Consider the following 27,304-nt stretch of genomic DNA (forward strand, 5'->3'; position numbering starts at 1 on the left):
ACACAGACAGATCTCCGAGGGGAACTGTCCGGGCTGGGCGCGGTGAGGCTGAGACCACAGTGGACGTGCGGTGAGACGTTGTCGGCCGAGGGGAGAGGAATTGTGGGCTCTGGAGAGGAAAGAGGGATGATATTTCGCCTAACTATGGCCTGAGGGGATGTGGGCTATGGGAGGCAGTTTAGAGACTAAATTTAGAGCCACTGCTGTATTCTGAAGTATGGATCTTGAGCATGCCCCGAAAATGAGTGTATTGAAATGGCGCCCAGCCTTGGGGGACTATTAGGACAGCGGTTCTCAACTTACGAGTCGATATCTCCTTTAGGGGATATTAGAAAACACAGATATTTACATTATAATTCATAACAGCAGCAAACTTACAGTCCCGAAGTAGCAATGAAAATTATTTTGTGATTGAGGAGTTACCACAACATGGAAAATTGTATTTAAAGGGTCGCAGCGTTAGGAAGGCCGAGGACCATTACATTAGGAGATGTGAACCCTTTGGAAGGTGGGGCCCATTGGAAGGAAATTAGACCCATGGGGCCTCTGATGTCTAGTGTTATGTCAACTTGACGCAAGCTAGAGTCTTTTGGGGGAAAGATTGGCCTGTGGTGTGTCTTTGAAAATAGTGATTGAGGCTGGAGGGCTCCGCCCATTGTGGGTGGAGCCAGCCCAGGGCAGGCTCTCTTCTCTCACCAGTCGGTCATTTCAGGCATTTTGCCTCCGCGATAGAGAGCTGGCAAGCACTGTGTGCCCCAGTTATTCTGCAGTGTCTCATTTCTGTGATGGATCCAGATTGTCCACATCCTCTCTGAAATGAGTCGCCTTTAACCCGATACTGCTTGCCAAGGAAAATCGACATAGCTGCCATCAGGCAAAGCTGGCTTTTTTTTTTTTTTTTTTTTTTTTTTTTTTTTGGAGGCACACCAAACAGGTTGTTTATAACAAAGGTATAAACACCTAAAACAGCAAAAATGATGGCTGCGTGTTGTAGAGGTGCTGGGGAGGAAAAACTGATGTATGCCATCACCCAGGCATAGGGTACCAACACAAAGTACAAAATACAAGCAGCTCCCCAAACCCCAGTGACCTCACAGAGCCCACAGTTCTCCTCGATCACGGTGCTCACGGTGCAGCTGTGAGTGGCTGAGTGGCTGTTTGGGCAGCTGTCCTCCGCCGCTAACTCCTTCAATGCGGAGCTGTGTCATCTGCTACAACCTCCTGTTTCCGCTACTGAATCCTTTTCTTGCTTTTGTTTTGTTTTCAGACAGGGTTTCTCTGTGTAGCCTTGGCTGCCCTGGACTCCCTTTGTAGACCAGGCTGGCCTCGAACTCACAGCGATCCGCCTGCCTCTGCCTCCCAGAGTGCTGGGGTCACAGGTGTGTGCCACCACACCTGGCTGGAATCTTTTTCTTAAAGCCAAAACAGAACTCCAAAAGGATTATGCAGAATTTTTGATATGCCACGTCTACTGATAGGCTAGTGGCCCAGACCCCTTTCACATGACCTCAGTCTACCTGCAAAGGAGGCTGGGAAATGTGGACGCCTGTGTGTCTGGAGAGAGGATATGAGTTTTCAGTCTCTGTCATACCCAGGCCATGAAAACACAGGAAGTTACAAACAAACCACTGTAATGTCTCTTCCTGTTCTTTTTTTTTTTTTTAAGGTTTTTCAAGACAGGGTTTCTCTGTGTAGTTCTGGCTGTCCTAGACTCACTTTGTAGATCAGGCTGGCCTCGAACTCATAGTGATCTGCCTGCCTCTGCCTCCCAAGTGCTGGGATTAAAGGCGTGCGCCACCACGCCCGGCTCTCTTCCTGTTCTTAAGACTATTTGCTCTGTACCTTTATGTGGATTTACATTATTATATAATTGTTTGCATGAGCAGGAGGAATCACAGCCCAGATACTTTATTTAGTTATTTTTTTAAGATTACCTCGGGATGTAGTCATTTGCTCAATGCATATTTTCCGAGCACCCTGCTAGTTGGTTATAGATAAAATCTGCTCTCTGTACTATACGTGCTGGTGATAAGATAATCTGTGAAGAAGTAGGATAGTTGTGTGATGCATATATGTATGTCAGTATATAGTGCCTGCAGGGTTTGGGGAGGGGGGCCTCTGTGAAGAAGTAATCCTAAGACAAAGTGCATCCCACTTCAATAGGAAGAAACATTAGCCAACCAGCGGGCCCTGAGGTGGGAGCCATCTTTGGAGTGTTCCTCAAACAGTAAAGGGGCCTGCACGGAGGCAAAAACTGTACGAAAGTGAAGATACATGTGATGGTCAGGGCCGTAGCGTGCAGGGTCTTGACTTCTCAGTTTCCATCAACCTGAGCTGGTATACACATCACGTTCATAGAGTCCCTGGGACCGGCTGTAGGGGATAGCATGCACAGGGTTTAGAAACGTGCCTGGCACCATAGAGTCCCTGGGACCTGCTGTAGGGGATAGAATGCGCGGGGTTTAGAAACGTGCCTGGCATCTGAAGTTCAGGGTTGCTATGGTCGCAAAGGCAGCAGGAAAGTTTTGGGGTGATTTCCAGCAGGGCAGTGTGACTCGGTCTCTGTAGCCTTCAGTGGATGGGGTTCCTCACTCCTAAACATGAAAGGATGTTAAGTTTTTGGTGAAATTTCCAAGGACAAAAAGGAAATGTTCACAATATTGCATATTATTTCTGTTCACTAAAAAAAATGTGTTTTACTTTCTAAACGTGGACAAGGTTTCCCTTAAAAATTGTATTGAGATACATACAGGCCACATATGAACAAGGTCTTGTAAGCTTCTGACTTACTCCCATCTTGAAAGATAGCCAGCCGCGCAGTGGTGGCGCACGCCTTTAATCCCAGCACTCGGGAGGCAGAGGTAGGAGGATCTCTATGAGTTCGAGGCCAGCCTAGTCTATGGAGTGAGTCCCAGGACAGGCAGGGCTACACAGAGAAACCCTGTCTCCAAAACAAAACAAAAAAAACCGAAAGATAGCCAAATACTTAGCCATACTTTTAACGTAATTTTTGGGGGAACTACATATAGGGTGCATACACGAGGTCACAAGGAACTATCTTCTCAAGTTTGATGTGAATAAACTGGTCTGAGCGTGTCTGTTTGTTAAAAAGAGAAATCCTGGAAATTGGAAGTGATGGCTTTAAAAAAAAAAAAAAAAACCAGACATGCTGCAGAAACAGACTTTTCTGTAATACGGAGTGAGTGACATGTTGGGGAAAGGGAGCTTCAGACTGGAACAGACCCATTTCCACAGGTGATGCGCCCTCCACAGTGAAACTGACTGCAGATTTGCATTTGGCTCGCCTTTCCCAGAAAATGCAAACCACCAACTTAGAATGCACTTCCCCTGTTTGCTGGCAAGGGCCTTGCCATCAAGTGACTTGGCAAGTGTGCCTGTGACAATCGGGACATCCCAGGGGCCGTGGGTGAACTGAGGTCATTGCTGCAGCGCCGTCAGCCCACATAGGACTCAACTATTGTTTGGAAGAAGCACAGGCGCAGGAAGATAATGAATCCCCTAGCCAATATCATCTCACAAAACAACAGCCTCAGCTAATTGCCAGCAACATAAAGAAATAATTGTCAGATGTCTGCACCATGTGCGAGTGTCTAGAGAAGATTTGGAATAAAGTTTCTAAAAGAGCAATGCCTTTTTTTTTTTTTTTCCTCAGGGTCACCTGGCAAACACACTTCCCACCCGGGGGCAATAAATAAAAATGTTTTAAAACATAGTGATTTTCAGCCGGGCATGGTGGCACATGCCTTTAATTAATCCCAGCACTCAGGAGGCAGAGGCAGAGGCAGGTGGATCATTTTGAGTTCGAGGCCAGCCTGGTCTACAAAGAGAGTCCAGGACAGCCAAGGCTACACAGAGAAACCCTGTCTCGAAAAACCAAAAATAAAAAATAAAATAAAATAAAACATAGTGATTTTAAGCAGAGGCAATCAACAAGTGTTGGGGGTTTTTCTGGTCCTGTGTATTCTGGTGCTGATGCCCAGATGAGCACATCCTCACGAACACCTGTGTATGTTGTGTAAACCTTACTCTGCCTGTTTAAAGTTGACTGATTAAAAAAAAAATTCTGAAGCTTGGGATTTGTCAGGGGGGGCCGGCAGAGTTTGCGGTTTGAAGGCCTGGGGTCAGGGACAATGAGGAAGGAGAGAGAAGGAAGAAGAGGTCCGAGATGGGTCAGCATGGAGAAAAAAAGCACATGGCCAGATCGGCATGGATGGAGGAAAGCAGCCCAGATGAAGAACATTAGCAAGTATTTTGGAATTATGGATAGGAAATAGCCCAGATAGGAGTGACTAAAGCAGATGGCCTGGGATGGGGGGCTGGGAAGTGATCAGGATAGTTTAGAGGGTTACTGCCTGCCCAGTCACAGGTGAAATGAGGCTATTCTAAACACAACAGGTGTCTGTGTCTTTTCCTGATTATGATACCAGGTTAGGTAATAGCACCGTATTAATTACATGTGTTTAATAATAAACATTATTAGATATTTTTTATAAACAAGTATCCAATTAACTTAATATAGATTTTTTTTTTTTTTTTTTTTTTTTTTTTTTTTTTGGTCCATATGTTTTTCTGGCCTCAACTATCTGAAAGTTAACTATGCAACTGCCAAAAAACCTTGAGATTTCACCTTCACAGAAGCACAATATGTAGTGAGGTTATCTTTTGTTTTATATGAAAAAAAAAATGATGTTTCAAAGTGTTTCTTCCCAAGCAACTTGTCTGGATGGCACAGTAATTTAGAATATGTAAATACGTATTAATAAGTCAGAACTGGCATTATTTGTAAACAGTGACACCAGCTAATGAGATTAGCCCAATATTTTGCAGCAGAGGCAGGCGAACCTCTGAGTTCAAGGCCAGCCTTACAGAATTGAGAAATTTAGCACAGGAGGGCAAGGGCTTGTGTTCTTTTCAGAAGCGCCGTGCAGGAAACTCTTCCTGGCTTAGCTCAGACATGAGAAGAGCATCACCCCGGGTCATTTACTTATTCATTTATGAGTGTGTTTCTGGGATTGAACCCATTGCTTCACACATGCTAGGCAGGGACTCTGCATGGAGGCCCATCCCCGGCTCCATATTGTACTTTGATCTGCCATTTTTAGTGCTGTCAGGCCACACGTGCTGCTGCTTCTACACAGTTTTTCTTCTGGCTTTCTTTCTTTCTTTTTTTCTTTTCCCCTTGACAGGTCCCTGAGGGCAAAGTGGTCGTTCTGAATTTCCGATTCATAGACCTTGAGAATGACAACCTGTGTCGCTATGACTTCGTGGACGTGTACAACGGCCATGCCAACGGCCAGCGCATCGGGCGCTTCTGTGGCACGTTCCGACCTGGATCGCTTGTGGCCAGTGGCAACAAGATGATGGTACAGATGATTTCTGATGCCAACACGGCTGGAAGTGGCTTCATGGCAATGTTCTCTGCTGCTGCACCAGATGGAAAAGGTACTCATTTTCACACAAAGACAGTGACAATAGTGATGGTGGGTCATGGGGACTTATTACTTATTGCACGTCAGGCATTGTGCTGTTCTTGGCACTTTATTTATTTATTTATTTATTACTAATTTGTTCTAATTTATTCAGATTACATCCCAATTGTTATCCCCTCACTTGTATCTTACTGTTCCCCCTTCCCACTTTTGCCCTAGGCCTGTGACAGAAGGGGACCTCCTCCCACACCATATAATCACAGCCTATCAGGTCTCATCCAGATAGCCTGTTTCCCCTTCCTCTGAGTCTGGCCAGGCCTCCCCACCGAGGGGAAATGGTCAAATTGGGGGCACCAGGGTTCACATCAGAGGCAGTTCCCGCTTTCCCTACAAGCGGGAAAATGAGCTGTTCATTGGCTAGATCTGAACAGGGCGTCTAGGTTCACTGCATGCCTTGTTTGTTGGTTCAGCAGTTGTTCTTGGCATGTTATATGTCTTTCTTCCTTCAAAGTATAATAGCAGTTCTTAAAGAGCCAAGGAATGCTGAGAAATCATCAAGAGATCATTTTAAAAAGCCAGCCCCCCTTTAAGAAAGCCTCTACATATTCTTGTGAAAAGTCAAATATAGAAAATTATGGGGTAAAAATGCAAATATATCTCCACAGGTGTACAATCCACTACTCCACCCCATCCTCCAGAAAGGCCTGGCCAGTGGTTTCTGAATCTTTCTCTCCATATTCACTTACACACTTGCACTTTTACAGTAGCTCTTTAAAAACCTAGGCGGAATCACATATGGAAGTATAAGGAGTAGAGAGACAGACAGACCGGTTTGAGGAATGGCTCACTACAAGCAGCACTTTAAAGCAGCGATTGATTGTGAATTTGTTTCCTGAATCCCAGCTACCCAGGAGGTCAAGGCAGGAAGATTGCAAGTTCAGGGCTAGCCAGGGCTACAGAACGCACCCTTTATCAAAGGGGGGTGGGTGGGTGGGTTGAGTTGGAGGTGTGGCCTAGTGGTAGAATGCTGGATTCGCATGTGCAAAGTTCTGGGTTCAATTTCCAGCATTGAGGGAGGGGAAAAAGTTTTTGGGACTTAAAAGGAATTATGTAGAATAAGTAAAAACAAGAATCAGAAAATATAAAGAGAGATAATGATTTAAGAGCTAGAATGTACAGAATTTGGACTCTTACAATTTACCCAGCAACTTGCCTAGAGGTTACAGAATAGTTGCCCATACATAGAAGTTGCAGTCTAGATAGATGTTTTAAGTTGATAATGATGAGATATGATAGATATTGATTTACATTCAGAATTTTAGATGCATCAAGACAGGAAAGATGTTTTCTTCAAGGCTGCCAAATACAAACAGCCAAAACACTAAGAATGTAACATTTATATAATTCCTGATTGTGTCACGGTTCTTCTTGTTGAGGTCATTTATCATACATATGTGTAATAATATAAATGTATATGTAAAGAAAATTTAATAAATTTTTTAAAAGTAGAAGTTACAAGTCTAAAGCACTAACACAGAAAAAAAAGACTAGTGTGACAGTACCAGGTTTTCTAACAACTACAATAGTACAGAAACAACAGTGTAAAGAGAAATGGCGTAGCTGCACCTAGATTTAACACAGTACATTATTGCAGGGCTTTCGAGGATCCACTTGAGGTTTAATTAAGACACGGAAGCATCTATATAGTTTGTAAGCCGTTGGCCTTTTGCTGGGGCAGCCTCTCAGGTAGCTACTGACTTAACCGACTTCTGTCCACGAGGTTCTCAGTGCTTTCCTTCTGCCTCAGTCTCCCTGAGTCTCCTTCAGCCTGTACCTCCTGCCCCAGCTTAGGCACCAGCTCTTTAGTCTGCAAAAAGCCACATTCCCTACTCCAGTGATAACTAGGGAGGGACAACTGGGGAATGTCTCCTTCCCCGAGGCAGGAGGAAATGACATTTATGTACCCGGTTAGCCAGTTGCCGGTTTCAAATAACAATCAAGAACACACTTTTTTTTTGTTATCATTGTAGCCAGAAAATACAATATTTATGGGTCATCCAATGGCACACGAATGGACACAGCCCAGGAAGAGAAATTCTAAACCAGATAAATAAAAAAGGAGGAGAAATATTAGAAAGCTTATTCCATTATCATTGAATCTCAGAACTCAAAAGATTAAAAACTTCTAGAGTCAGGCAGATGAAGGGAGAAAAGCAGTAAGAGTTGGGCTTGGCCTCCTGCAGGAAGAGGCTGAGGGAGCAGAGGGCACTGTGCTGGCATGAGTAGGCCAAGCATCTCCTCAGCCAGCCTTCCAACATGAAAGCGAGGGAAAAGACATTTCTGTATCTGTGCCGCAGGAAATGCTGAAGGCAGCACCTGATGTCCAGGGAGATGGTAGCAGGGGCTGAACTGAAGGCAGCGAAGGAATGCCCACCGGGAATGGTTAGCAGGGAGGAGCGCATATCACGTTTGTCATTTGATTTCATGTGTGTTCATGACTAAAACATTATAGGATGTGTTAAATGTGACAACAAAGGACCGCTAGATGTATGCTCAGGGCTCCGCCCCCCACACCCCACGGCTCCGCCCCCACACCCCACGGCTCCGCCCCCACACCCCACGTGAGCTCTGTATAGATTATGATGAGCTCTGTGCGCAGAGTACCCATTAAAGCCAGAAGGTCTGTGGCTAACAGACAAGACTTAAATAGAATACCAAAAGTACCCACTTAAAGGAAGCTGAAAGGAAGAGCACATATTAAAGGGGGAAAAAAAAAAGGTGAGAACAAGTAGGGAAAAAAAAAAAAAAGCAACAGCCACACTAAACCCAAGAGAGCCATAAATACACTAGATGTAAGGAATTACTCACCCAAAGTCAAGAGTGTTATTGGGAGAATAGATTAAAAACAAGGCCCAGACACATGCTGTCTACCAAAACCCTCTTGAAATACAAAAATATCAAAGAGACTAAAAGTAAAAAGATGGAAAAGATACAGACAGGGTGACCTCCGTTAAAATTAAAACTGATACATGTTAAATTACACCATTACAGATATGAACAGGCAGTCCACAGCACTAGAAGGGAAAATTCACAAAGGGCCATTTAGTCAGTTTATACCCAGAATATATAAAATAACATCCAACAACAGAAGAATCTCAATAAATAACAAACTGAGTGGAGCACTTGTCCATACATTTCGCGGAGGATGCCTTGCATGCCAGTAAGTATCCTTCATCGTCAGAGAAATGCAAATTAAGACAGTGAGAGGCTGAGGGATGGCTCAGCAGTTATGAGTCCTACCTAGCTGGTCCTCCAGAGGACCAGGAGCTGTAACTCTAGTCCCAGAAGATCTGTTGCATTTCTCTGGCCTCTGAGCATGGCACACACACACACACAGTGCGCAGATAATAACATTCAGGCCAATGCTGAATGTACCTAGAAACATATTTTATACACATAGAATAAAAGTAAAATCTCAAAAAAAAAATGCTCTTAAAGATCACAGTGGGATGCCACTACTTCCTCATTATGTCATCTAAGAATCTGATGATATCATGTGGTACTAAGATCAGGAAGTAACCGATGAGCTCAGAACTCCTTGAGAGGTATAAAATGATAATAAACTGCTTGGTGCTGGGAGAAGTTTTGGTGGTGGTGTTTGCTTAATGAAGTCACACACCTGTATCTCTATTCTGGCCCAGCAATTCATTCTTGGGTATCAGTGGAAGAAAAATGAAAACACACATCAGCAAAAAAGATGTGCACAGAAATAACCATAGCAGCCTCATTAACAACAGCCCAGACTGAAAACAACCTGCGCCAGTTAGGTTTGGTTTGTTTCATTTTGTTTTTTGTCAACTCGGCACAAGGTCCGCTGGAAACAAGAAATCTAGCCTGAGAAAATGCCTACATGTGAAAGCAAGGCTGCTGCTGGGAAGTTTTGTATGACCAAGCTCAATATGAGTGGCGCCACCCATGAGCTAGTGGTCCCTAGCTTATATAAGAAAGTAGCCTGGGCATACCACAGGGAGAAAGGCAGTAAGCAGAATTCCTCCATGGCCTCTTCGTTAGTTCCTGCCTTGAATTCTCTTCATGATGGACTGTGGTCAGAACATGTCAGCTAAGTAAAATCCTGAAGTGCCCTACTCCCACCCACCCACCCACCAAGCTGCTTTTGGTCATGATGTTTTATCACAGCAATAAATATAAAACTAGGACACAACCCTAAATAAGCATCAATAGAATAACGGGTACATAAACTGTAGTCTTTGCAGACAATGGAGTATTACCCCAGTAGTCTAAAGTATAGCCACTGGAGACAGCAACCAAAGGGAGAAGGGCGCCCCCTACATGACTCAATTTACACGAAGCTCGACAATAAAACTAAGGTGAAAGGTTTTCAGAAAAAGTGATGCGACAGGAATTTTATCTCAGGAGTGTGGCTTACAACTCCTGGGGCATTCATTTGTCAGTCATGTAAAGGTAAGATATTAGTAATGAAAACTGTCTATAACAGCTAATTTAAGTTTTGTCCATGGGAATTTAATAAATTACCAATGAGCCAATACCTTGAGAATTCTTAAAAACTGTTCATTGCACTGTCTATAGTTTTGAATGAATGGGATTAAATAGTATATTCATGACCAGTTTGTGCTACATAAGACCAGAAGACCATCTCAAAAACAAGCAAATTAGACACATAGAACAAATAATTTGTTTCAAAGAGGAAACTGAAGAGCCTCTACCATTGCCTCAATGTGGAGCAGTACTCCTAATGTTCTCACCCCTGACCTCCAGGTGATTGTGACCTATGTTAGGGTATAAACTTGTGTGGTTTTCATATCTAATAACTTCAGGAGACCGGTATTGTGGAGGACGCCTTGAAAAACCTTCCGGTTCCTTTAAAACTCCCAACTGGCCAGACCGAGATTACCCTGTAGGAGTTACTTGTGTGTGGCACATCATAGCCCCGAAAAACCAGGTGAGACTTCGGAAAATGTGATGACAGTGGGTGGGTGTGAACTGCCATGGTGTGAGCCTCTGTCTCTAGGCCTTGAGAGTTAAAGATACAGGAGAGGGAAGCCCAGACCCAGGCTGAAGTTGCCCTGGGCACTGTTTGACTTGCAAAATCACGGATTTGATTTCTCTATTAACGTAATTACAACTTTCAAAACAGTTTTGAAAATACAAATTGTAAGCAAATTCCACAGAGGACTGTGTGGGCCTATGGCAGATGCAAATCCAGAGCATGAGTCTGTAAGAGGAGCTAGCTGCGTTGGACCGGAGGTCCTCAGACACATGCACATCCCAGCATCCCCTTTGCTCAGTCAGGCCACCTCGTCCCGGGGCATGCCTCACTCCAGCAAAGCCAGCTAGCCTTCAAGGAACCTCCGTCTCTGGGGATACCTGGTCGGCTTTTGTGTGTTGGGGTTGTTTGAAACAAAATGTATGCAAGTCCCTTATCTGTTGCTCTAAAACGGCGGTTCTCAACTTCCCAATGCCGCGACCCTTTAAAACAGTTCCTCCTGTTTGTGGTGCCCCTCCCCCAACCATAAAATTACTTCACTGCTACGTCATAACTGTCATTTTGCTACTGTTGTGAGTGTGATGTGAATATCTGCTATGTAACCCCTAAGGGGGGGTCATAACACACAGGTTGAGAATCAGCTGAAATCTAGTTTTCTAGTATTTATTTATTTATTTTTAATTTATTTATTTTTATTGATTTATCTTTATTTCATGTGCATTGGAGTTTTGCTTGCACATATGTGTCTATATGGAGGTGTTGGGTCTCCTGGAGTAGGAGTTATAGACAGTTTTGAGCTGCCGTGGGGGTGCTGGGAATTGAATTCGGGCCCCTAACTGCTTTGCCATCGGTTCAACCCCCTAGTGTTTATTAATATGTGGTGATAGGGACTTTTTCTCTTTCTGGGAACCACCACATATTAAGTGTAGGACAGAATTTGGTGCAGGAATGGATGACTCTTGCTGTATAAAACTTTAAAAATAAATTTGTAAGATTGTTCTTGTCTTAAACCCTACTGAATTAGTCCAAAAACTCTCTGGGGGGCAACACAGTACTGCTTTTGAAATTATTTTATTTATTTATTTTTTACTTTCTGTGTATGAGTATTTTGCCTGCATGTATGTCTGTGTACTGTGTGTGTGCCTGGTGCCTGTGGACACAAGAGTCGGGCATCTGATTCCTTGGCACTGGAGTTACACAGATGATTGTGAGCAGCCATGTGGATGCTGGGGATTGAATCCTGGTCCTCTGGAAGAGCAATCATGGTCTTACCCACTGAGCCATGTCTTCAGCTCCGTGACACCTGCCACACATTTGTTTGTAACAACAGTTATGATCCAGGCAAATCTACCATATAAGTCACGGAGGTGAGCGCACATGCACGTACAGATGCACACATCCACACTGGGAGCATATCTCAAAACTCAAGTCTTACTTTACTTATTTATTTATGTGATAATGGCAGGCTACATGTCTGTTGAAGAGATTATAGTTTATGTCTAAAAGTACATTTTTAGATACTTAAAGCCATTATGTAATCCTTCAAATTGTGTTGGTCATTTGTCTGTGACATTGTTAATATAGCTGACCGAATAGCGTCAATGTTATTTGCTTCCAACTTAGCTCCTGCATCCTCTCTCCTGGTTCTTTCCTCTGTTATTTGGAGTCTGAGCGTTGCTTCTCTGCTTTGCTTTGCCTCCCCCCCGGTTGAATTTTTCACCAGCACTGCTAGCTCTGTCTAAAGAGGAAAAACAGCAGGAAAATTAATCCCGAGGAATTTCTGTGTGAGTCTGTGGAATGTTCTTCAAAAGCACTGCCTCTGGATTTTGTCACAGCTTTCCCCTTTCTCCTCTTACTTCTTTTTAATCCCCTCCCCAAAAACATTTTACATAACTAATTTTTAGGGCAGGAAAGTTCGGCCAACTGTTAAATGGAAAGTATTTTATTAGTTGTCGGTGAAAAGTCAGTGGCTCCTCAAAGGAGATGTTTTAACATAGTTTAAAGCAAATTTTTGGCACGATTAAGGCAATACCCTCCCATCACAGATGCCAGCTTTTTAAAGGACGGTATAATCCAATCAAAATCGGCCACGGAGTCAAACTGCCATATCATTGCTTGTGCTACCTTTGGTCAGTTTAATGTGCAAGTGTCTTCTTCTGCTGTTGGGAACGAATGCCCTTGATTTAATGGGAAATGATTTCCATAATCTTCCCTGAGTTAGCAGACAGGCTCCCTGGCTATCTATTACCCAGCCATATTGGGTAGCAGCTGAACACCACCAGGGTCAACGACCCAGGGAGATGTCCTTAGAGTCACAAACTGGAAGTGTTCTTAAAGGAACTGCTTGTAAGGGAAATGGTGGATTGCTTATGTAATAAATAAATACGTACACACAGGAAAACTTTTAACACTTATACCTTGTGCATTAGTGCTTCTATGCAAGCTCTTCAAAAATCAACCACATCTCCACGTACCAGTGCTTGGAGCATGCGCACTGTGCTTGGAGAGTGCACAAGGTGCATGCAACTTCAGCACCTCTAATTAGTTCCCACCTCCCTGGAACCCTCCTTTCAAAAGTGACACCTTTATATGCAATAAGAATGTTCATCTCAGGCTGGAGAGATGGCTCAGTGGTTAAGATCACCGCCTGCTCTTCCAGAGGTCCTGAGTTGAATTCCCAGCAACCACATGGTGGTTCACAGCCATCTATAATGTTATCTGATGTCCTCTTCTGGCCTACAGGTGTACATTCAGGCAGAACATTGTATATATAATAAATAAATAAATAAATAAATAAATAAATAAATAAATAAATAAAAGAATGTTCATCTCTCAAAAGGAGAAATCTACTCATCTCAGGACCATACACATGACTACACAGCATGCACACGTACCACACCCAGATATAATTAATATGGGGGGAAATCTTAGATAATAACTTTGATTTGTTAATTTGTTTTCAAAGAAGAATAGACTAGTATACAGGTCCCTTTATCACCCTAACATACACCAAGTTATCCAGATAGAACCCCCCTCTTTTTCCTCTTTTTCTCTCCAGCTTTATTGAAGTAGAATTGGTGAATAAAAATTGTATATACCTTACAGCATACAACGATGCTTTGCTAATGCATGCATATATTATGAAACATTACATTTGAACTACCTAGCATACCTTTCACTTAGTGCAGCTATACTTTTGTGTTTGTACACTTGACAACATGTAAAGTCTATGCCCTTAGCAATTTTTCAAGTGTACATTATTATTACCTATAGTTGCCATGTTACAGTATAGTAGGCCTCCAATACCAATTACAGGAGGATTTCTACTCTAGGCTACTCTGGTTATTGACACTTCCGTCCTGTGCTTTTCCCAAAGCTTATAGAGTTAAAGTTTGAGAAGTTTGACGTTGAGCGTGACAACTACTGCCGATACGACTACGTGGCCGTGTTTAATGGCGGGGAAGCCAATGACGCTAAAAGAATCGGAAAGTACTGCGGTGACAGCCCACCTGTGTAAGTAGTGCCTATTTGTATCACTAATATTTTCATGACTCTAAACCTATGTCTTAGGGTTTCTAGTGCCATGTCCAAAAAGCAAACTGGGGAGGAAAGGGCTTATTTTATTTGCCTTACACTTGCAGATCATGGTCCATTGTTGGAGAAAGTCAGGATATCAACTCAATCAGGGAGGGAACCTAGAGGCAGGAGCTAATGCAGAGGTGCTGCTTACTGGCTTGCTTTTCTCAGCTTGCTCAACCTGCTTTCTTATAGACCCCAGGACTGTCCGCCTAGGGATGGCTCCACCCACAGTGGGCTGGCCACCCCCCCACCCCCACTCCCCCACCCCACCCCACCCCCGCTTCCACCCGTTGATCACTAATTGAGAAAATGCCTTACAGCTGGATCTCATGGAGGCTCCTTCCTCTCTGGTGACTCTAGCTTGTGTCAAGTTGACACCAAACCAGCAGGTTCAACTTATGTCCTACTAAGTTCCTCGATTACCTTTATTTTCTGGAAAATGTTACATTGTTTTTTGACAAAGCTTTGGGTCCCATGACAGTGGAGCCCTACTCACCACCAGCAGCAAAACCCAACTTCCCAAACAGAGTCCAGCAACCACGTGGACAAATAGACACAAGGCTGGTACCCCGGGGCCAGACGCTTTGCCTGAGTCACAGACCTGCTAAGGGGAGCTCAAAAACTGAGATGAATGGGAACTTCTAAGAAAAAAGGGAAAGACTAAGGGCCAGAAATTCCAGACAAGGAAATCTGGAAGCTCATGATAAAATTCAGATATTTTCTTTGATGGACATTCGCTTGAGACATTGCCTTTCCCCAGTGTTATCCCAAGTTAGCACGGCTAGGCTGGTGGACAAGGGCACTGCATCCTGCAAATAGAGAACATGGGTTCTTTTCACCCAAAGTGGATGCAGGAAGAAGAAAAAGCCACAGAAACCACTCAAGATATTTGACCAGTAGTTTGTTTGTTTGTTTGTTTGTTTTGTTTTTTGTTTGAAGTTGGGGGGGAATCAAGTGGGACCCAGACTAGCTGTATCAGGGTTCTGGACAGGGTCTCAAGGGGAAAGACTGAGGACAAGAAGGAAAAAAGAAAAGGAAAGGAAAGGAAAAAGAAAGAAAACAATAAATGAAGGATAGAGTTAAGAGCTAGGTCAAGAGGGCTGCAGCGGCTGATGACCCAGGCCAGCGAGTTTATTCATGTCACAGTTCCTTATGACCCTTCATGGGGAAGCAGAATGAGGCCAGCAAAGTGCACGAGACAGCAAAACCACAGGGAGTTCAGAAGAGCTCAAGTTCCCCTTTAGCTAAGTGCATTCTGGGACAGCGAACAGAGACACCCAGTGTCTGAGCGTTCAACCACACACACACAGAAGTGGGGGTGGGAAAGGTCAAGTGCGCAAGTTCCCGGACTACCCCCACCCAACACGAGACCCTCACGCAGGTCTGCAGCTGGCCTTGCTTGGCATGAGCCTGGTGAGGTAAGGGGGAAAATGCCCACATCCCATCATGAGAGCCAATCCGGCTGAGCCCCTAACATAAGTCAATGTGGTCTTTCTCCAGAGTTCTGCTAAGCACCTGACTGGACTTGCTTTGTAGATCAGGCTGGCCTCGAACTCACAGTGATCTGCCTGCCTCTGTCTCCCGAGTGCTGGGATTAAAGGTATGTGCCACTATGCCCAGCTTGAAAGTTCATAATTTAAAACATTTTTTTTTAAACCACAAACATATTATGACTCAAAGATAAATTTCTAAAGCTTATGTGCTAGGCCTTAACATGGAAAAGTATAAAACCTGACTAGAAAAAAAAAATTTTTAAACACTTAACTAAATGGAGCTATATATGACCAGAAAGACTCATCATTAGACAATAATGAAACTGTCAGCTATATTCTAAAGTGTAAGTGAACTGGCAGGACTGTGGGTGGAGGAGATGTGCTGAGTCCCAAAGGAAAACACCAGGAAAGAGGACTCAGTGCCCCGTGTATAGGGGCCTGCATGGGAAGCCATGAGTTAAGACTGCGATTTTAAAAGAGGGAAAGGAAAGCGGAACCCCAAGGAGTTTATCCATGCACGTCTGTAGACAGTGCACACCATAGAGACCCTTGGGCCAGCAGGGAAAGGAGACCCTATTGAAAGTGGGGTGAGAGTCCACGTATTCATATGACAAAATGAACTTATATGTCTAGAGTCACCCAAGACCAACAGCAGGTGGAATGCGGGTGTGAAGAGAGATTTGAAAGGAGAGTTTCTGTATACCTTAAAGCTAGAGAAAGGAAGAGACACAGGGAAGACACACCAGAGACATGCGTTTGTAATCTTTATCTGACAAAGCCCTAAGTCCCACAGCACATTAAAAGAAACTCAGGAAAAGACAACTCAATCAAAAAAAAATTGGGGGGAAAACGTGCAAAAGACTTTCCATAAGGAAAAATCCATGCAATGAGTAAGCTTTTGGAAAATGTCTGATCTGATAGACCCACATAGGAAATCAGATTGGCACTAAGCAATAAAGCTGAACATGACCTCATAGCCAATGGCCTAGCCCATAGATAAATTCTGCCTTCCTCATGTGCCAATTGTGTCCTTGCCCAGGAGCACCACAGCATATGCAAGAATATTCTCAGCAATATTATTTGTGATGGGGGAAAGTAAACATGCCAATGTTTATTAACAAGGGAATGGTTAATCGAGTTCTAAGTCACATTATATTATCAACAAAACAGCAAAGAATCTCTTACTTATAAGAAATTGGGGCTGAAGAGATGGCTCAGACGTTAAGAGCACTGACTGCTCCTCCAGAGGTCCTGAGTTCGATTCCCAGCAACCACATGGTGGCTCACAACCATCTATAATGTGATCTATGCCCTCTTCTGGCCTGCAGGTATACATGCAGGCAGAGCACTGTATACATAATAATAAATAAAATAAATCATTTTTTAAAAAAAAGAAAGAAAGAAAAGAAAAGAGATTGCCAGTCCTTGGTCAGAGAAAGTATTTGGAGAGAATGGCCTGTGAGGGCAGGGAGGTCAGGGAGAGGTCAGGGAGAGGGGAGGGTGGCCACACTTCTTCCACAGATAGACATCAGTAAAGATACATGGTCATATATATGCTGTTTCTGACGCTTCGACCTTGAACCGGACCCTGGACAGAAGTAAAGGCTAAAGAATGTGTTGGGCGCTACATCCTGTAGAGCTAGGAGCCCCCGCCCCCCTCGCCCAAGGACACTGAGGCATGGGATGCTGTGCCCAGTGGCTCTAGACTCCACATCCAGACAGGACTGAGCAGGGAAGCTGTTGCTATGGCCCTGGGGAAGCCAACCAGGTAGAGAAGAAAATCTGTCTATGCTATGAAAGTATCCTTCCTTGAATACGTTACTCTCCTGGCTGGAGAGGTGGCTACATACATCCTGTTATGGAGGAAGCTGTCAGAGATGAAAAAGGCAAGGTGGGTCAAGAAATATTTAGGAAGGGCTGGCGGGATGTCTCAGGGTTGGAAACAGGGCGTGCTCTTCCAAAGGCCCTGAGTTCAATGCCCAGCAACCACATGGTGGCTCACAACCATCTATAATGAGATCTAGTGCCCTCTTCTGGCGTACAAGTGTATATGTAGGCAAAACACTGTATACATAAGTAAGTCTTTTAAAGGAAGAAAAAAAAGAAAAAAAGAAATATTTAGGAGATAAAATTAGCAGGGGCCTGTGTAGAAGGCCAGCCTGATTGGATTTCCAATGCTGCCTATAGGAAGCGCTTGTTGCAATTTTATCATTTAAACAAGGTTAGCGTGTTTCGTTTGTAATTGTGAGAATTGTGTACAAGGGAGTTTTAAATTTTTGTTACATGTTTTTCATAAGCAAGTTAAAGTACGTCTGTTAAAAGCTTGAAGCATCATTTACATGATCTTAGCTGCTCCAGGGATGGGGCATAGAGATGTAGGTCATGAGGCTCCTGTTTGTTTCTGCCGGTCCACACTTGGTTCAAAGCCTTGCTACACAAGACAGAAGACTTTCTGTTCTCCCAGCGGGTCTGCTCAAGGTTGGATCTGCCTGCTCACAGCAGGTGGTACAGAAGTGAGCTGCTCATTATGGGTTGTTGAGAGGCCCAAGTGTTAGAGTAGAGGGATGCCCCAGAAAAGGAGTTTCATCAAATCACTAACTCAATCAAATAACTTGTTTATTCTTTTTCTATATATGAACTAGTTTTTAAATAAAATTAGCCAAACACCATTCGTACCATTGTCTAAGAAATAATAGCAGCTTAAGTGAAATTGACACCTCCTGTAATTATCCCCTGATTCAGAGGCCTTTGAGGCAAGGCCTTGTTAGTATCACCTCCAACCCTGTAGTTCCAACCACCCATCAAGTTCCTAATGTTGGCGCTCTGAATGGTGAGTGGTCACCTGCTCTCCTCCCTTATTAACATTTCCCTGGTGGGGATTATAAATAGGCGTCTCACACAAGCATTAGACTTCCCACTAAAGAAAACAAAATGTGGCCCTTTTGAGCCTTCTTTAGATCTGTCCCTCAGATTCTTCATCACCAACAGCTGATGTCAGACTTAGTTCAGAGTCACAAGTCAGACAAAGCCTAAGGGGCTTATAGGAAACAGCCATGACATCAGTGTTCACACACTGGGTCCAGTATCTCCCACTGTCTCTAGAATCATCGGGTCCTAGGTTCCAATCCTGACTCCCACATGCTGACCTTGCAGTCTTGGGAAGACCACTGAATTCTACATTCAGCCCCCTCTTCCATAAAAGGAGATGATAATACAGTCCTTGGGAAGAATGTGGTGTTAGGACTTTCTTTCTTTCCTTTTTTTTTTTTTTTTCCTTCAAATGTTTTGAATGTTTGTTTTCAATGTTTCTATTGTCAAAAATGAATTGAAAGGTAGAGTTGGCATTTTCAGAGAGGAGTCACTTAACTTTAAATGTGTTTCTCTCCTAGGCCGATCCTGTCTGAGAGAAATGAGCTTCTCATTCAGTTTTTATCAGACTTAAGTTTAACAGCAGATGGATTTATTGGTCACTACAAATTCAGGCCCAAAAAACTTCCCACGACCACAGCCACGCCTGTCACCACCACAGTCCCCGCAACGACAGGTAAGCTCTGGTGTTTGGAGGTTGGCACAGATACTTTAGAATGCTAAAAAGAGCCGGGTGTGGTGGCGCACACTTTTTATCCCAGCACTTGGGAGGCAGAGGCAGGCGGATCGCTGTGAGTTCAAGGCCAGCCTGGACTACAGAGTGAGTCCAGGACAGCCAGAGCTATACAGAGAAACCCTGTCTCAAAAAACTAAACTAAACCAAAACAAACAAACAAAAGAATTCTTTTGAGGTAGGCAGGATAAGAAGACGCCTAAAACAGAAGTAACTGAACGAGAACTTGTGTGAGGTGAGAATGAGGTTTCATAGACAAGAGAAAGGCAGGTAAGAACGCTCACCAGCTAGTGGCTCATAGCAGCCACGGAATAAAACAACAGCCACCTAGAAATAACAAGGAAACTGATCATAATATAAATACTAGCATCATAAACCCAATGTTCTTTTACCAATACTTGGCAACATTCTTCCCTTGTTTTTTTTTTTTTTAATTTTACATAATAATTGGCACATTTGTGGTGTATAGTGTTTGATCCATGTGTGCATACAATGTACAATGGGCAAACCAGAGTAATTAGTGTTTCTGTCTTCTTAAAGATCTGTCATTTGTTTGCATTAGGAGGCTCTGAGCTCGTCTCTTCTAGTTCTTAGTATGTATAATACAGGACTCGGGGGGGGGGGGGGGTTCAGCAGGACAAGGTGCTTGCGAGGCAGAGCACCCATGCACCCATGCACCCGTGCAAGGGCAACTGAGTGTGATCGTGGGATCCACATAAAGGTGGAAGAAGAGAGCAGATTGCACTGAGTTGTCCTCTGACCTCTGCATGTACACCTCTCCACAATAAATTTAAAAAAAAACCTTAAATTTACTATTCTAACACTATATATTACAATGAATTATGTAGTGATGCCACAGTGCTATTAGATTCTAGGGTGTTCCTCCCATTTAACTGTAATTTGAAGATGCGGTCCTGGTCACCTCCCTTTTTCCCTCCTTCTTCCTTCTATCTTATAGTTTTAATTTTATTACATAAAATTGTATTTAAGTTAATGTTTGATACCTTGATACCTGCCAGCTTTTAACATCTACCAGTTTTAAGATTTTGCACCTCAGAAAATGTCATATAAAATAAGAATTTTTTTTCAAATGGAGTAAATCAAACAAAAAGTTCCACAAATTACAGCAGCAGAGATGGTCATGGGTCATGATCTAAGAATCGGTGAGGGCACTGGGGCCTGGTATCTGGTCTGTATGTTCTATCTGTTCCTGCTCTGGGAATTCAGGACACTCAGGTTAGAAACCCGAGTCAGGGCGAGGATTAAAATGGCAGACAATAGCCTAAGCCGTTTAATAGATGGACAATACCTGATTCTGCATGAGGCCATGTGAGCCTGGGTTTGAGTGGCAGATGGAGCAGAGGATGGTCCCTAATGAGGATAAAACTGGATCATCTACGAAGATGGTGAACCCTTGGAGAGAGTGTAAGAATCCCTGGGGAAAGGCTGAGAGCTGGGGGGAGGGGGTGGGGGGAATGTTCCAGTGCAGAAATTGAGAGAAAGACAACAAGATGGGGTGCGAGGAGTAGTATGGCCTCTGACTTAAAGACTGGAAGTGGGGGTGTACACTGAAAAGGCAGGAAGCAGCAGTGTGGGGCACCCACCCACTCCCAGACAGACATTCAGGACTGAAAAGGAGCTTGTTTCCCACAATCCACTTGGAAGATGCTTTCCTTTGTCCCTTGTGCCATTGAGTTTTTCTGAGTTATTAGAGAAGTTTATTGTCCAAGTGGAGACCAGCACTTCTAGAACGGCAATGTCCTACTTTGCTGTCTGTTGCCGTGATAAAACGCTGACCCAAACCAACATGAGGTGGAAAAGTTTTATTGCACCTTACACTTCTGTGTAACAGTCCATCCCTGAGGGAAGTCAGGGCAAGGGCTCAAGGCAGGAAGCTGGAGGCAGGAATGGAGGTAGCGATTATGGAGGAAACACTGCTTAGTGGCTTGCTTTCCATGACTCACTCAGCTTGGTATACAATGCAGGACCACCTACCTCCCCAGCAGCAGCCTCAGTGGGCTGGGCCCTCCTGTGTCAATCAAGAATCAAGAAAAATGCTAGGGCTGGAGAGAAGGCTGGATGCTCTTCCAGGGGACCTGGGTTAGATTCCCAGCATGCACATGGCAGCTTACAACTGTTTGTAACTCCAGTCTTAGGGGATCCAACTCCCTCTTCTGGCCTCCCTAGGTGCCAGGCATATGTGTGGCACATAAACATATATGCAGGCAAAACACTCATACACTTAGCACAGTACAAAGAAAATGCCTCTACAGACTTGCCTCCAGTCAATCTGATGAAGGCATTGTCTCAAGTAAGGTTCTTTCTTCCCAGATTGTCTCTAGCTTGCGACACAAGTTGGCAGTTGGCAAAGAACTGCCCAGCACAAATGTCATAGCTCCTTCCTTTTAAAATGTTTCTAAATTCTTAAAAGAAGAAGGAGGAGGAGGAGGAGGAGGAGGAGGAGGAGGAGGAGGAGGAGGAGGAGAAGAAGAAGAAGAAGAAGAAGAAGAAGAAGAAGACAGAGAAGGAAGAGAAGAAGAAGAAGAAGAAGAAGAAGAGAGAAGGAGAAAAAGAAAAAAGAAAGAAAAGAAAAGAAAAAAAAGGTTGGGCTGGAGAGATGGCTCAGAGGTTAAGAGCACTTACCTGCTCTTCCAGAGGTCCTGAGTTCAATTCCCAGCAACCACATGGTGGCTCACAACCAACTACAATGTGATCTGGTGCCCTCTTCTGGCCTGCAGGCACACATGCAGTACAGAATACTGTGTAAATAATAAATAAATAAATCTCAAAAACAAACTAACTAACGCCCCCCAAAAAAAATAAGTTTTAAAAAAAAAGAGGCAAAGAAAAAGCACAAGAAACACGTACAGACGCAGAGACACACCCGGGAATCTCATAAAACCTCAAAGCCATTAAAACCACAGGATACACAAAAAGGACCTATAAGGGGTTTTGTTTTGTTTTGTTTTTAAATGCTGTGACTTAACACTGTGAGACAAAGAACCTCCAAAGCTGCCTTTGAGTTCCTTTTGTGTCCACCGTCCATTGCTGGGCATGTGGCCTGCCCTTAAGAGTGGTTTGTTTCCCCTTGTGAGACTCTCTTGGAGAAAACTTAATTTCTGTGTTTTAGGGCAGGAAACTTTACAGCTACATTAAAAACCCGACAGCTGCCGCATGCGGGCATGTGGAATCTGAGCCGCGGTGTTTCGGGCAGCGATGGCTGGTGTGAGGAGCCGTGTGAAGCTCTCTGTGTTCAGAACCCAGGCTGTAGCTCATAGCACAGCAGAGGCAAACACTGCCGCGCACACACACCCCTCAGATACAGATAGGCTTGTGAAACTGGATTCTTTCTTCGGCCATTGTGCAATCAGAACCTTCTAGCATCGCCAAACCCTTTGTGACTCCCCCCACCCCCACCCCACCCCACATTCAATTACAGGACCCTATCTGAACTGCAGTGTAGTTTTAGCTAGGGTTTAGTGTTGCTGTGGTAAAACACCCTGACTGTAAGGTACTTGAAGAGGAAAGAATTTATTTCATCTTACAACTTGTAGTCAGTCCATCATCCAGGGACGTCAGAGAGGGCCTAGTGCAGAGGCCATGGAGGGGTGGTGCTTATGGGCTTGCTCCTCCAAGCTTGCTCAACCTGCTTTCTTATACAGCTCAGGACCACCAGCCCAGGCCTGGCACCTCCCACAGTGAGTGATCACTAATCAAGAAAATGCCCTACAGATTTGCCTACTTGCGGATCGTATGGAGGCATTTTTCTCAGCTAAAATCGCCTCTTCCCAGATGTGTCTCAGTTTGAATCCAGTTGACAAAAACAAACCCTCACAGATGCACAGTTGAAGCTGTGAATTAGATGCCATTGGTGCCTCCTTTTTGTTTGTTTTTTGTTTTTCGAGACAGGGTTTCTCTGTGTAGCCCTGGCTGTCCTGGACTCACTCTGTAGACCAGGCTGGCCTCGAACTCACAGCGATCTGCCTGCCTCTGCCTCCCGAGGGCTGGGATTAAAGGCGTACGCCACCACGCTCGGCCATTGGTGCCTCCTTAGTTAGAACAACTTGAATGTTTTCTGTGCTCACCATGTCACCTGCAGAACAAAGACACCACCAATTGAGAACAACTGTGGTTGTGTCTAACTAGACTTTTAACTTGTGACTTTCTTTTCTGTTCTTTTTTTCTTTGTTTGTTTGTTTGTTTGTTTGAGACAGGGTTTCTCCGTAGAAGCCCTGTTTGTCCTGGAACTCACACTGTAGACCAGGCTGGCCTGGAGCTCAGAGATCCACCTGTCTCTGTCTCCCATGTGCTGGCATTAAAGGCGGTTGCCACCTTCCCCTGGCTAACTTGTGACTCTTGGTGACTGCAACTGATAACTGTTTACTTCTTGAGATCCTTATAGCCAGGAGTGGGTTCAAAACAAATACTTAGTGATTCCTGGCATTAAACCCTAGGTTTCACATGTGAGTAGCATTCCTAAATCCCTGCACTATTGACATCTAGATCACCGCATACTGAACACCCCAAGAAGACTGCTCTACTCTCATGAGAAGAATTAACCTACACTCAGTCAGTTCAGATTTGTCCTGTTGCTTTTTTGGGGTTTTTTGTTTTGTTTTGTTTTGTTTTTCCCTAAGCTGGGCACACAGGTCTATTCTGTTATAGTGCAAAGTTCATATAAAGTAGTGCTTCTCAGCCTTTCGTAAGAGTCACCTAAGACCATGGGAAATATCAGATATTTATATTACAATTCATAACAGTAGCAAAATTACAGTTATGAGGCAGCAATGAAAATAATTTTATGGTTGTGGGTCAGCACACATGAGGGACTGTATTAAAGGGTCGCAGCATTAGGGAGGTTGAGAACCACTGGTATAAAGGGAGAAGGGGCTGGGCATGTGGGCAGACGCCTTTAATTCTGGCACTCGGGAGGCAGAGACAGGTGGATCAATGTGAGTTCGAGGCCAGCCTGGTCTACAAAGCAAGTCCAGGATAGTCAAGGTTACACAGAGAAACCCTGCCTCGAAACAAACAAACAAACAAAAAAAACCAAAAAAACAAAAAAGGAGGGGAGGGGGGACAAGGCTAAAACTGGATTATTGTTGATCTCAAGTTTAAAGTAGAGAGTACTGAGTTCCTGTGAGGAAAAAGACAAAACAGTAGTTGGTAGCATGAGGAATTTCTCTTGCATGATTCATAATTATCTCATTGCATTGGTAGATTGGTGGCTCAGGAAAATTAATAGTAATTTCAACTGGCTAGCTTCTGATATAAACACCAATTATACTTGAATTCATTTTCCTGGATCTCACGACTCCGTTCTTTGAAATTCTTTCTTTGAATTAGGTTTAAAGCCCACTGTGGCGCTGTGTCAGCAAAAGTGTAGACGGACGGGGACCCTGGAGAGCAATTATTGTTCAAGCAACTTTGGTAAGAAACAGAAATCAGCCTTTCTCTCTAATGAGAAACCCGAAACTGTGCGCTTAATCTCAAAGGCCCTCCCGTGACTTAAAGGGAGGCGCTCAGCAACACCGTTCCTTTACCCACGGGAAGCATTGTCCTGTCCACCAGTGGCCTCCTGTGCTCTTTGAACTATTTGGCCTCACGATGGGAAAAATAAATTTTAGAAACAGACTGTTTTACACACACACACATTTGTAGACCAGGCCGGCTTCCAACTCACAGCGATCTGCCTGCCTCTGCCTCTGCCTCCCGAGTGCTGGGATTAAAGGCATGCGCCACCACCGCCCGGCTTGTTTTGTTTTTCACACACTGGAGAATTGCTTTCTGACATCTGAGATCCGGGTTAAGTACATTAGTTTAGCTCACATTCAAAAACTGGCCTCTCTCTAAAGGAGTGCAAGTATATTCTCCGCCCCGTCTTTCCAAAGTGGTAAAGTAAACCATGAAAAATCTGCCGTGCAGTTGAAGCGCTTGCAAACTGGACCCTGAGGAGGAGCCCTAATGCTTAGGGCTTCTAGGGATTTTTTTCCAGTTAAAAACCACTTGAGAGCAAGAGATGACAAATTTACTCTTATCAGAAAAAGAAAGTTGCTGCCGTGAAACAGATTATCAAAAACAAGGCCCCACCCCCCTGAGTTCTGGGTTGTTTTCTGTGCCCTTAAGTGGTAGCTGTCTGTAGCCCAGGGACTGTCTTATAGGGGAGGGATGGATCTTACTGCAGTTTTCATGCTGAGTTCAAATGATTGCATTAAAATGGAAGCGGCTATCGCCAGGTGTGTTTGCAGCCACATCTGACTTAGTTTTCTGTGGGAGGAATTGCCTTGCTATTTTGGGCGCCCTCTAATTTCCATCAGCTACACACTGACACTCTGCAGCAGACCCACATTACCCACAACCAAAGGAAGGTGTTCAGGACTTTTGAACTTAGGAGCCTGGCCTATTAAGTTAGCACTGGGAGCTCATACTGTCCTGAGGGTTATTTATTATGTTACCTATGCCTAAAACTAGATTTAGCCTATGACTTGCTTAGATGGCACAGTGACCAAATATTATCACCAAGAGACAGGGAGCTCTCGGCCATGGGAGGAAGTACTCCCCGGGGACGGTGTTTGGTTGTATTAAGGAGTGCTCACTCTTTGCAGTTACAGCTCAGTTCTCTACTGATTTTCTAAAGGAGACAAACAGACTTGCTAAATACTCATAAGCAAGGCTCATAACTCTATCCTTTAAGTGGCAATCTATCCACCTGTTGGAGTAATGTTCTAACAGGGTCTCCTTCTAGGGAGCTAGGGTTCAGAAAAGCAGCTAGATTTCTCCACTGGCAACTCAAACACGGGCCTTGTAGCTCCATCCTTTTCTAACCTGCATTTTAGTGCCCAGTGTTGAGAGCGCTTTAGCACTAAATGTTCGTTTCTGAAACTTAGAAGAATTGAAATCGTGTCCAGCTCTGCTCGGATTTGTCTTCACTGTCAGTTTTTCCTCTACAGTGTTAGCCGGCACAGTCATCACGACGGTCACTCGAGGCGGGAGTCTGCATGCCACGGTCTCCGTCATTAGCATCTACAGGGAGGGCAGCCTGGCCATTCAGCAGGCAGGCAAGAACATGAGTGTCAAGCTAACCGTGGTCTGCAGGCAGTGCCCCCTCCTCCGACGAGGTAAGGACCGAGCTGTTGCCTTTCTCCTGGGGGAGCTCAGAAGCAGAGAGGGGGGGGGGGGGGGGCGGGGGAGGAGACGGCCTCCCTGAGCAAGTCATGGGCCTTTCCAGGCAAGGGGGCTGATGTAACCAGGATAAAACATTGCCCATTTCTGAAGGAGGAGGTGGCCTTTAGCCATGACTGAACATGAAGGAGAAAAAAAAAAAAAAAACCATTCATTTTTATATTCTCTTTCTTTAGGTCTAAATTACATTATTATGGGACAAGTGGGTGACGATGGGCGTGGCAAGATCATGCCAAACAGCTTTGTCAAAATGTTCAAGAATAAGAACCAGAAGCCTCTGAACACCCTGAAGAATAAGCAGTGTTAGCCCAGAGCTCTGTCACTTAAGCTGCACTTGCTCAACACCCATGTAGGAAAAAACCCATACAATTTCATACTGAGCGTTCTGAGATATGGGGCCAAGTTACTCCTCACTTTGATGGATATGTGAGTCCCCCCCTCCCCCCATTTTGATGGTGGAAGTCCCAAGCCTGCACGGTGAGGAGCAGACGTCCAAGTACCCTCCCACCCACCGCCTGAAGGGGGAAACAGCGGCAAGCACCGGCAGCCGGAAGCTTGTATATACACCTCTGTAGAAGGATATTCTTAGAATTGAGTTGTGTGAAGATATAAAAAGGATTTTATAAAGTGCAATATTTATAATGATATTTGGCTACCTTCAAGCATTTGCTCGGAGGTGTCACGTTTTTCTCTTGCTTTTTTTTTTTTTTTTTTAAACCAATGCTTAATAAAATATTTTAAATGATCACAAGGCAGCCAGTAAACGTGTTTCTCTTGGAAAGTAGAGGTGTGGAGCCACTTCCTGTCTAACAGGGTTGAAGATGCTGTTTGCACATAAGGGTCTCATTGTGTCCGTTTGAAGCTGGCACTCGAAGAAGTCCATGGATGAGACCGAGGCCATAGAATCTGTGTCTGCAAAAACCAGACAGGTGCTCCTCTGGCAGCCAGTCCAGGCGCCTTCATTTTGTCTCTG

The 27,304-nt window shown here is 44.3% G+C and overlaps 1 protein-coding gene across 1 annotated transcript in view; it reads left to right on the top strand.

Annotated features, from left to right (window-relative positions):
- The window catches only part of Pcolce2 (procollagen C-endopeptidase enhancer 2), a 48,537-nt gene extending 21,796 nt beyond the window's left edge, over window positions 1–26,741 (top strand). Inside the window, exons 3-9 of the mRNA XM_051140263.1 lie at window positions 5,208–5,463; window positions 10,307–10,431; window positions 13,853–13,989; window positions 18,938–19,092; window positions 24,496–24,579; window positions 26,100–26,267; window positions 26,508–26,741. Coding sequence (XP_050996220.1) covers window positions 5,208–5,463; window positions 10,307–10,431; window positions 13,853–13,989; window positions 18,938–19,092; window positions 24,496–24,579; window positions 26,100–26,267; window positions 26,508–26,638 — 1,056 coding nt within the window. The 3' untranslated portion in view covers window positions 26,639–26,741. The remainder of the gene's footprint in view (window positions 1–5,207; window positions 5,464–10,306; window positions 10,432–13,852; window positions 13,990–18,937; window positions 19,093–24,495; window positions 24,580–26,099; window positions 26,268–26,507) is intronic.
- The last annotated feature ends 563 nt before the right edge of the window (window positions 26,742–27,304 follow it).

This window comes from Acomys russatus, chromosome 32 (genome assembly GCF_903995435.1).
Source record: "Acomys russatus chromosome 32, mAcoRus1.1, whole genome shotgun sequence".
Taxonomy (NCBI): Eukaryota; Metazoa; Chordata; class Mammalia; order Rodentia; family Muridae; genus Acomys; species Acomys russatus.